At 46.1% G+C, this 11372-nt stretch overlaps 1 protein-coding gene across 2 annotated transcripts in view; it reads left to right on the top strand.

Annotated features, from left to right (window-relative positions):
- Positions 1 to 1862: 1862 nt before the first annotated feature.
- FBH1 (F-box DNA helicase 1) overlaps positions 1863 to 11372 on the top strand; it is a gene marked incomplete at both ends in the record, with an annotated part of 32766 nt that continues 23256 nt past the window's right edge. Inside the window, 5 exons of one of the 2 annotated variants that reach the window (XM_080716890.1) lie at positions 1863 to 2013; positions 3450 to 4048; positions 7892 to 8022; positions 8127 to 8262; positions 9936 to 10126. In XM_080716890.1, the coding sequence (XP_080573016.1) occupies positions 3512 to 4048; positions 7892 to 8022; positions 8127 to 8262; positions 9936 to 10126 (995 nt within the window). Of the gene's footprint in view, positions 2014 to 3449; positions 4049 to 7891; positions 8023 to 8126; positions 8263 to 9935; positions 10127 to 11372 lie in introns of those variants that run through there. The other variant, XM_080716889.1, reaches the window with a different exon arrangement.

Here is an 11372-nt window from a genome sequence, read left to right as displayed (position 1 = left end):
CGGCTGGACCTCTTCCAGATTCAGGTTACTTGGGAGGCTGAGACAGAACGATCGCAGATTCATGGCCAGCCTTAGCAACTTTGCAAGGCCCTGTTTCAACACAAAAAAATAAAATAGGGCTGAGGAGTGTAGATGAGAGCTTGAATGCTCCCGCACTCAATTTCTCGTACCATAAAATAAATAAAATAAATGTAGGTGCTTCTAAGGTGTTTGTGTATAGAATTAACTTTCGAAAAGTCTTCAAATGTTTATGAAGTTTTAAAAAGCTTACATTAAACTTTAAAGAAATGAACTGAAATTCAGAAGGGTGATTTGTGAAGAGGCTGGGTGGGACTAGGAAGGAGTAATGATGGAAAATTTCAAGCTACTGGCCACACTTTAGTGTCCTCGTTTTATGTATTTGAAGACATAGGAGAATTGCCGAGTGCGATTCTGGTATTTGATACCACAGTTCACTTGAAGTATTTTTAGCACTTGTGAAGATGGGGCGCTGGGAATAACTGCTCTAACCTCCCCTGCCCATCTCCTACAAAGGCTAACTTTGATTCTATACATCTGTTCCTGTTTTTTTTTTTTTAACAGCAACTGTTATCTTTTGGTTTTTAATGTCATAAGGAGGTAGCTAGATCTTACATGTAATCGCAAGTACAGAAACAAGAATCTGGGTTAAACATGAAAAAGAATTACATGACAGAAAATAAGAAATGTGACGCTAAATATCTAAATATTTCAATCCTTTTTTTTTTTTTTTTGAGGGGGGAGAGTGGTGTCTTGGGATCAAATCCAAGGGAGAATGCATACCTAAGTGCTCTTCCACTACCCCAGCCCTGTCCGTCCATCCATCCGTCCCTCTCTCTCTCCCTCCCTCTTTTCCTCCCTCCCTCTCTCCCTCCCTTCTTTTTGTGGTACTGGGGATTGAACTCAGAGGCATTCTTACTTCTGAGCTCTATCCCCAGCCCTTTTGTTGAAAAGCAGGGTCTTGGTAAGTTGCTGAGAGTTGGTAAATTGCAGGAGCTGTCCTTGAACCTGTGATTCTCCTGTCTCAGCCTCACAAGTACTGGGATTACAGGTATGTGCCACCATTCCTGGCCTCCGGCTCTCTTGAAACAGAGTTCTAGGCCCTGTTGTAATGTTGCAAAGGGGAGATAGAAAATACCCTTCTCTGAAGGTCCTGGGAAGTGGGTTCGCTTCTCTTCTGCTTAGCGGTCTTACCCTCGTAAGTCAGTACATTACGGTTCTTCTCTAATGGAACTCGCAGCCTCTTTTGCCATCTGCTTTGCTACTGAGACTTGTAGAACCTGCTGTATACAGGAGATGGAGAGTAAGTTTATTTAAAAAAAAGCTGTAGCCAACTCTTATGTGTTTTTCAAGTCACGACTTAAACAACCTTAACCATTTGACAAAAAGTAAGCCATCCACGTTTTCTTCATTTTATGAAAGCTATAACTAACTCCTAAATATTGGTGTTTACTGGTGGAACATACCTGGCCTAGGCAAAGGGGAGGGGAAAATGCCAAATCTCAATTATTCCTTAGTGGCAACTTCTTCTCGAGTGAGTATTTCGCAATCAAGGCTTCTAGAAAGTATAAATAAAACCCAAAAACAAATGAAAGGTCATTTCAGGATTTTAAAATATAATTTGGGGGATTCTCTGATTCTCAGGAAAAAGCTTGAAGACCCTGGGATGACTGCAGTCGGTGGGCTTCTAGGGAAGAGGGAAGAGGCCCCGTGGTGTGATCCGCAATGCAGTCTTCAGTTGCTGTATTTCTAAAAATTGAGTATAATTTGCTAGCTAGCCTGTAGAATTGGTAATAACTAATGATTCTCCCATTTCTCCTGCCGGTTGGTGCCAAACAGTGAGACGGAGTAAGCGGAAGCATCTTACAGCCATCGAGTGCCAGCACTTGGCTCGGAGTCATCTGACTGTGACCCAGCCCTTCAGCCAGAGATGGACAAACAGAGACCCGAACCATGGTCTCTATCCTAGACCCAGAGCAAAAAGAGGGAGCGGGGGTATGTCTTTCACATAGCATCTTACGTTTCAAAATCTGTAGTGTGTTTGAAAAGTAAAGAGTTACTAATTTTGTTGTTGTGACTTTACGGTCCTCTTGGAGTGTAGTTTGACAATTTTTTCATTATTTAAGTTTTCATGCAAATTCCATCCCATTATAACGGTTGGTAAAAGCCTTAGAGAACCTGTGAGTTTGTGTAATTCTAAAGTAATAAAAGAAATGGACCTATATCACCATCCCATTCCAATCCAGAAACATTGTGATTATTTGGCTAACCTAAAAACATTATTACTTTTTTTTGTCCAATGGGTTACTAGGTTCACCTTGTCATTATTCTTTCTTCCGAATGGTCTCTCATTCAGCGCTTTCATGGAAGACCATGCCCTTTGTCACCTAGTATCTGGACCACCCCAGGAACTTCTCTCCTTGACTTACGCTTTTATTTTTCCCAAGTCAACTGGAAAATATGTGCCATTGAGCTAATATTCTTGAACATGGTCATTTTCTTTCTTGTCGCAATAAAATCAAGAATGAATAAGAATCTACAATAAAATGTTTCCTTGTTACTACAAGGGAGTAGAGCTTACACTTGCCAGCACGTATACGTAATATTTTAAAAACTTTAAAAATTCTAATTTTAGCCAGGCACAGTGGCGTATGCCTATACTCTTAGTACTTTGGAGGCGTAGACAGGAGGATTGCAGGTTTGAGGCTAGCCTTAGCACCTTAGCAAAATATTCAGCAGCTTAGGAAGAGCCTATTTCAAAATAAAAAGGGCTGGCTGGGCGTGGTGGCGCATGCTTGTAATCCCAGCATTTGGGAGGCCGAGACAGGAGAATCGCAGTTCTCGGACAACCTCAGCTACATAGTGAGGCCCTTTGCAACTCAGTGGGACCCTGTTTCAAAATAAAGAACAAAAAAAATAGGACTGGACATGTAGCTTGGAGGTAGAATGCACCTGGGTTCCTTCCCTGGTACTGCAAAAAATAAAAAAATTTTAAAAAGGGCGGTGGGTGTAGCTAAACTGTAAAATGCCCCTAGGTTCATTTTCTACGACCCTCCAAAAATTAGTGTTAATTTTTTAAATTGACATATATTATTTGTGCTTATTTATAGGGTGCAGTCCAAGACACACCCCGACCTTATTTTCAGGGTGTTGCCGGGTTGATGAGAGTCTCATTCCTTGCCGAGGCTGTCCTTGAACCTGCCATCCTCCTGTCTCAGCCTCCCAAGTACTGGAAGTACAGGGGTGCGCCACCACGCCTGGTTCACGTCTCATGATTTTTTGAATTAGCTATTTAAATATCCAGCTGACCCATAAACACATCCTTGTCTTTTCCGTGTTAATGTAATTGAAAATTAGGCTGATTTGGGGTGACGGCAGGCTAGCGGCCGCTGATCATTTCTCATCATCCATTCCGCCTGTTCTCCTCCTAGGTCAAGGACGGCAGAGGTCCATCCCGGAGTTGTTCCTAGCCGGCCAGCAGCGCACCAATGACATGGCCAAGAGCAGTTCTGATGGCCAGGACAGCCGGCAGGACGCTGAGGGGGACATGATCCTTCCTGCAGAGCGCAGCAGTGCGCTGCCTCGGGAAGGTGATGGACAAGTGAGGTCGGGCCCATCAGGGTCGGCTGTGCCCCCCAGGAAGCGGTCTCGGTCCTTTGAGGAAGACAGTCACAAAAGTTCAGGGAGCAGCTCGTGGGATAGAGTTTCTAAGAAAACCCCACGGCCACACTTGTCCCCATCGTGCACAAGACCCAGGGAGACCAGGCAAGACGCCGAAGACAGTCTGTCACGGTGCTCCGCGGGGTCGGGAGAAGCTGACCAGGACATCGAGGACATCGGCCCTGCCCCCGCCCCTGACGCCTACTACGGGCTTCTGGGGACTTTGCCCGGCCAGGAGGCCCCGAGCCATATCTGTAGCCTGCCCAGCGAGGTCCTGAGGCACGTCTTCGCCTTCCTCCCCGTGGAAGACCTCTACTGTAACCTGAGCCTGGTGTGCCACCTGTGGAGGGAGATCATCCGAGACCCACTGGTGAGTGGAGTGCTCGGAGGGGCCACGTCCCAGAGCGGGGCAGTGAGCTGCACTTAGCCGCACTTGGGAGTGGGGGGTCGATCAGAAACGGTGCTTCCCGTTGGCCTTCAGAACAGTGCCCAGACTCCTAGAGACGCGTAGGGCCTCTCAGGACTTCCGGTTCTCATCCAGCCTCCTTGCCCACTTCCGCCCGGTACATCTCTGCATTCTACCCAAAACGTGCGTTTCCATGTGTTCATTATACCCTGCACATTCCTGGCCCACCATGGGTTGCTCTTTTTTATTAATATTATTTTTGTGCTGCTGGGGATGAAACCCAGGGGTTTTCTACCTCCAGATTGCATCCCCCCGCCCCCAGACCTATTTTATTTTAAATTTGGAAACAAGGTCTTGCTTACTTGCTGAGAGCCTTGCTAAGTTGCTGAGGCTGGCTTCGAACCTGTGATCCTCCTGGCTTAGCCTCCCAAGTACTGGGATTGCAAGTGTGCGCCACCACGCCCTGAGTGTGTTGCTTTTATTCCCTGCCCCACCTAGAGGGCCCCTCATATCTCTATTGACACCTTAAACATTCTTCCAGGCTTAACTTTATATTAACTACTCCTTCCCATTCCATCCTGTCAAAGTTAATCACTTTTTCCTCTTTTATACTTCTATCAACATAATTCATCCCAGCCAGTATTACGGTTTTAGATAGCCTTCCCTCCCACTTTAAATGATCAGCTCATTGACAGGGGCGGAGCTGAGCTGGCTGTTCTTTTTGGTTTTCCATTCCCCGGGTGCCTCATTAGTCTTTATATTCAGTAGGTGATTGATACGTGAGCACTGCATTAGGAGTACCCTTGGAGAAGAATGCAGTGGGAACCCAGGCTTGCAGGTGTCTGAGTCTTGAACTTAGTCCTGTTACTGCCCAGGCGCCACATTCTGCACTTTGTTGTTTTGTTATACTCTTTCCCATCCCGGGTTTAGGTTCTTAGGTAAACCCAAGGGCCTTCCTGTGATATCCTTTAGGCTGGATGTGGGAAATAATAACTCAGAGAGCCGGGCGTGGTGGCGCACGCTTGTAATCCCCGCGCTTGGGAGGCGGAGACGAGAGGATCGCGCAGGTTCAAAGCCAGCCCTGCTAGCTTAAGAGACCCTGTTTCCAAATAAAAATATAAAAAATAGGTCTGAGAGTGTAGCCCGGAGGTGGAAGGGCTTCCAGGAACCCCAGTACCACCCCCCCCAAAAAAAAAGAAAAAGAAAAAGAAAAGAAATAATGACTCAGAGATAGAGTAAATCTCCCTTCAACATAGTGAAGTTTAAACATTTAGGGATAGAGTACATGATTGATAGCTGTATGAAGACAATAAGTTTTTATTCTGAACAAAGGGTTTGGGGGAAAATTTCATTGTCCCTAGCTCCATTCTTTGTTGGAGACTCAAGCTCCCAGTTCCTTCCTTCCTCCCTCCCCTCCTCCTCCTCCTCCTCCTCCACATCCCCGGCCTGATTTTTTACTTATTTTAAAACAGGGTCTCACTAAATTGCAGAGGGCCTCACTAAGTTGTAGAGGCTGGCTGTAAACCTGCCTTCCTCCTTCTTAGCCTCCTAAGTACTGGATTACAAGCGTATGCTACCATGCCTGGCTCAAACTCCCAATTTCTGAGATGTATCTGTGTGTGTGTGTGTGTGTGTGTGTTATGTTTATTTTGTGGTACTGGGGATTGAACCCAGGGGCATTCTACCTCTGAGATACCCCCCAGCCCTATTTTTATTTTTTTTTATTTTTAGTTTTAAGACGGGGTCTTGCTAGGTTGATGAGTCTCACTATTTGCTGAGGCTGTCCTCTAACCTGCAATCTTCCTGCCTTAGCTTCCCAAGTACCAGGATTACAGGCATGCACCACCATGCCCGTCTCCTTTCTGCTCTTAAATGTGAACCCTATTTGTGCCGCGGTACTTTTGCCCAACACGTTGAGAACTAGCTGGTGCGGCCTGGGTGGCTGTAGGTGGGAGGAAGTGAGACTCTTCTCCATTCTGCCTACGAGGATTCTAAGGACAATGTCCTAGCTTGCAGTTAATTTTTAAAATCTTAGCTAAAGCGATTTTTCTTATCACTAGCATTCAAGTGTTGTTTTTATTTTCAGTATTCTATCATAGCTCGCAGACTCTTTTCTTGTAGTATTGATGTCTGCCTAACATATTAATGTAAAACTGGTCTCCTGGAATGAGTTTGGAGTTGAACCCACCTCTTCCATTATTTTGGAACAGTATGAAGAGTATTGGCATTGAGCACCCGTTAAGTGTCTGGTAGAATTCGCGGTGAAACCCTCTGGACTTGGCTTTTCTTCATTGAGAGCTTTCTGGTTACTGATCAAATGTCTTAACTCATATTCTGATTTTCTGTTTCTTCATGAAATTGGTCTAAGTTACTCAGTTTGCTGGCATATTGATCTTTTATAATCCTTTTATTCCTGTGGCATCAGTAGTAATGTCTCTTCTTTTATTTTTTATTTTAGGTATTGGAATAGTCTCTTTTTTTTCCTTCATCCAGTAAATGGACTGATTTTGTTACTGTTCCCCCACCAATTCCACCTGTTTTCTGTATTTACTTCTTCTTTAATCTTTAAGTTTTCTTTCTTCTGCTAACTTTGTTCTTTCCCTAGCTCCTTTTAAAGGTAGGTTGTTCATTTCGGATCTTTCTTCTCTACTAAAAGAGAAGTAAGTATTTATCACTATAACTTCCCTCCAGAATGGCTTTCACTGCATCTCATGAGTGTTGGTATGTTTCTCTGTTTTCATTTTCCCAGTTATTTTCTAATTTCGTGCTGTCTTCGACCCATTCATTGTGTGTTACTTAAATCCTATGGATTTGTGTATTTTTTAGCTTTTTTGATGTTCTCATCTCGTTACTTTATTATTAAAAACTACCTTGAATAACTTCGGTCACTTAACATTTGTTAGCACTTGTTTTGTGGTCTAACATGTGATCGGTCCTGGAGAATGTGCCCTGTGCACTTGAGAAGCATCTACCAGATTGCGCGGTTTGGTGGGACACTGTGTGTATCTGTTAGGCTCACTTTGTCTCCAGTGTTACCCAGTCCTCTCTTGTCCATCTGGTGTTTGGTTATCTTTTGAAATTGGGTATTAGTATCTTATTTGTCCTTTCAGTTCTACTTAACATTTGCTTCATATATTTAGGAGCTGTGACATTTGATATACATATATAATTGTTGTATATTCTTGGTGAATTGACCCTTTTATCACTATATAATGCCCTTCTTTAAAGTTTCATGTAGCAGTTTTGACTTTAAAATCTACTATGTCTAGCTGAGCGTGGTGGCGTACACCTTGAATCCCAATACTTAGGAGGCAGAGGCAGGAGGATTGAAGGTTCTAGGGAAGCCTCAGCAACTTAGCAAGACCCTGTTTCAAAAAAAAAAAAAAAAAGAAAGAAAGAAAGAAAGAAGGAAAAGGTAGGGGGGCTGTGGATGTAGTTTGGAGGTAGAATGCCCCTGGGTTCAGTCCCAGTCCCAAAACAAAACAAAAATCTACTTTGTCTGACATTGGTCTAGCCAGAGAACTCATATTATTTTATTCATTGAAACTCTGATCTATTAATGTCCTGATGTTTCAGATAAAGAAACCAAAGCACTAGTCTTTCTCAGAATCTGTAACAAGTTACTGTTAGAACCACGACCAAGACCAGTTATTTTAGTTTCCAGCCAGACTTTGTATAATGCTGCTTGGCTTTGGCATGGGCCGCCGTCATTGCTTTTCAGTGGGTAGGAGGTTGTGTTTGTGGCCTGAGCAGCTTTCTGATAGCTGCTGCTGACATGCATGCTGGTTTTGTTTTTGAACTACACAGTTCATTCCTTGGAAGAAGCTGTATCATCGGTACCTGATGAATGAAGAACAAGCTGTCAGCAAAGTGGACGGCATCTTGTTGAACTGCGGCATAGAGAAGGAGTCGGACCTGTGTGTGCTGAACCTCATACGGTGCGTTTCCTTCCCCCTGAAACGGAGGAGGTTTTTGAAGTCCCTCCTCGTACACCTTGCTCACGAACGTCTTTCTTCTGCACTCTTCTCTGAACGCCTTGCAGATACACAGCCACCACCAAGTGCTCCCCAAGCGTGGACCCCGAGAGGGTGCTGTGGAGTCTGAGGGACCATCCTCTGCTTCCCGAGGTGGAGGCGAGCCTGCGACAGCACCTGCCCGACCTCTGCGTGGCTGCTGGGGTGTGTGAAGACGCTCTGGGGCGCCCTGGGGGTGGCGGCGACTTTGGCATTAGAAGAAATGTTGATGACCAGGTTCAGCTGAAGATTACTTTATGTTTATTTTCAAAGTCTTTAATCTCTGAATTCATGCTTTCAAGCATGAATCTTGTCACTGGTCACTTTGGAGAAATGAGAAGCCATACAATTATAGATTCTTGGATTTTGAAAAAATTTTAAGAAACATTTAGTTCAGTTTCCTATTCTATTGATGACTTCTCTCTGAAATATTTCTGAAAGAGGGTCATCTAGCTTCTGAACACTCTTAGTAATAGGATTTCTTCTTCTTTTTTTTTTTTTTTTGGCCTTATATCGCCAAACTACACCTCAGCCCTATTTTATTTTTTATTTTGAAACAGAGTCTCGCTACATTGATGAGAGTCTGTCACTACTTGCTGAGGCTATCCTCAAACCTCTGCTCCTCCTGTCTCAGCCTCCTAAGTACCGGGATTACAGACCTGTGCCACCACACCTGGCATAGTAGGATTTCTTTTTAAGACAACCCATTCCATTGCTGACAGCTTTGATTATTTAAAAGGGATAGAGAAATCCAGGGTCTTACTGCAGATATACAGCGAGGTAAGAAGAAGCCGGGAATGGCCTTGAGTTTCCGTCTGGCCGCTCTTTATCCAGAGCAGGGGTTCTCACATTTTACTTGGAGGCCGTGCACAGCCATGTCCTGCGTCCTGCTAGCCACAGAGGGCTGGAAATCCTGGCAGCTGCGTTTCTCTTTCTGTCTTGGTAGAATCGATGCCTGATGGTGGTGGAGTGCATTTTCTGTCACAGGGTGGTCATAGTGAGAGGGGCATGGGACTTTTTCTTGGAGGGCTTTCTTTAACAAGGAGACCTGTAGTAACGTCAGAATGAAGATATATCCACGATAGCTTCTGTGTTAGCGAACAGTTACTTAGGAGTTACTAAATGGAACATTATTATCTTCATAGAACGCCTTGAAAATAATTTATTTGCTCTGTATTTGACCTCATATTGAATAATTATTACAGAATTTAAAAACTATTTCTCTGCTGATAGTGTTTTCTGGCTATGAAAAGCGCTGATTTTGTGGCAATAGAGATCGAGTACTAGCAGGACTCGTAAACGCTGCTTTTCTCGGTCGCCCAGAATTTAAAAAATAAATGGGCATCATAGTGCTAGTGAATTGGCCAGCCTGCCTGTCCCAAGATGGCGGTCTTCTTTTTGCGTCTCCATGTTTTGTACGTCCCGAGCAAGTGCTCCTTAACCAGTTATCTTGTTTTCACTCCACTGAGGTCTTGTGGACCCGATAGCTCACACTGGCTCTTGGGTGAGGGAAAGGGTGGGAGAAGAGAGGGAACTCAGATTTTTGGAGTGAACGTTTCTATGCAAGGTCTATGTTAGATACTTAATAAATGTTGTTTGATTGAAAAAAACCAAAAAACCCATTACCTCAAATCCAAAAGTGATGAGAAGAATGAATCCCATTTGGAAGGAAAGGCTCTCTTGTTTGCTGTATATCATTTGAGAAGTTTGGGCTCAGTTCAGACAACCCGTAGGGTCCCAGGCCCCCAGACATGGCTTTCCTGTCTGGCTGTGACGTGACTTCCTGTGGCGGCCTGTGTCTGGGCCTCTTCTCCCATGCTGTGTGCCTTGCTTCACAGGGCGTCAACGTTTGGGCTCTGGTGGCAGCCATGGTGCTCCTCTCCAGCAGCGTGAATGACATCCAGCAGCTGCTCTTCTGCCTCAGGAGACCCGGCTCCACCGTGACCATGCCAGATGTCACCGAGACCTTATACTGCATAGCTGTTCTCCTCTACGCCATGAGGGAGAAGGGGATCAACATCAGCAATAGGTAAGGCCCGGGAGGAGGGCGGGCCCTGAGGTAGAGTGAGGAGGTCCCCGCCTGGCCCTGAGGTAGAGTGAGGAGGTCCCCGCCTGGCCCTGAGGTAGAGTGAGGGGGTCCCCGCCTGGCCCTGAGGTAGAGTGAGGGGGTCCCCGCCTGGCCCTGAGGTAGAGTGAGGGGGTCCCCGCCTGGCCCTGAGGTAGAGTGAGGAGGTCCCCGCCTGGCCCTGAGGTAGAGTGAGGAGGTCCCCGCCTGGCCCTGAGGTAGAGTGAGGAGGTCCCCGCCTGGCCCTGAGGTAGAGTGAGGAGGTCCCCGCCTGGCCCTGAGGTAGAGTGAGGAGGTCCCCGCCTGGCCCTGAGGTAGAGTGAGGGGTCCCCACCTGGCCCTGAGGTAGAGTGAGGGGGTCCTGTCTGCCCCTGAGGTAGACTGAGGGTGTCACCATCTGCCCCTGAGGTAGACTGAGGGTGTCACCATCTGCCCCTGAGGTAGACTGAGGGTGTCACCATCTGCCCCTGAGGTAGAATGAGGGGGTCCTCACCTGGCCCTGAGGTAGAGTGAGGGGGTCCCCGCCTGTCCTTGAGGTAGAGAAGAAGAGGAAAGGAAGGAAGGGAGCGAGCACAGGTCAGTGTTTCGAGAGATTTGTGCATTCAGCACAGTACTGAACACCTGGCAGATACTTGTCTAAGCACTAACAATGCCACCATGAAAAAGACGAGAGTCTTGTTCTGTTGAGGGAAGTCAGCTAATACACAACTAACAGTGTGGATGGACATTTTAGTAAGTGATAAATATTGCCAGGAAAGTAGAACAGAGACACGAGAGGGAGGAGGAGACAGTGCTTTACACTGCATGACAAGATGTGCGCCCATGGTAAGCAACAGCAGAGTGTCCAGGAGGAGCCGCCACTCAAGGGAGGAGCATTGTGAGAGACGGAACAGATCATTAAGGGGCCAGACGCTGGAGTGAATTTGAAGAGTTCAAGGAAGGGAACAAGCCCACTGTGGCAAGAGTGCCGTGGATAAGGGAGAGGCAGTGTAAGAGGCTAGGGACGGGGAAGGTGAAAAGAGCTTACAGGCTGAAATTAGAGTAAAATCCAAAGTATGCTTGGCCCCTCCTTGATGGTGGAGCCAGGCGATCACGCAGCCTGTCTTGGAGAAGCAGAAGCAGCCCAGAGGGTTGCTCTTCTCCAGGGAGAGACAGGATGCTTGGCTGGGCATGGTGGCGCACACCTGTAATCCCAGCACTTGAGATGCTG

This window comes from Muscardinus avellanarius, assembly GCF_963383645.1.
Source record: "Muscardinus avellanarius genome assembly, chromosome: 20".
NCBI lineage: Eukaryota > Metazoa > Chordata > Mammalia > Rodentia > Gliridae > Muscardinus > Muscardinus avellanarius.
Note: the sequence above shows the minus strand (reverse complement) of the source record. Positions and strands in the feature narration are given on the sequence as shown.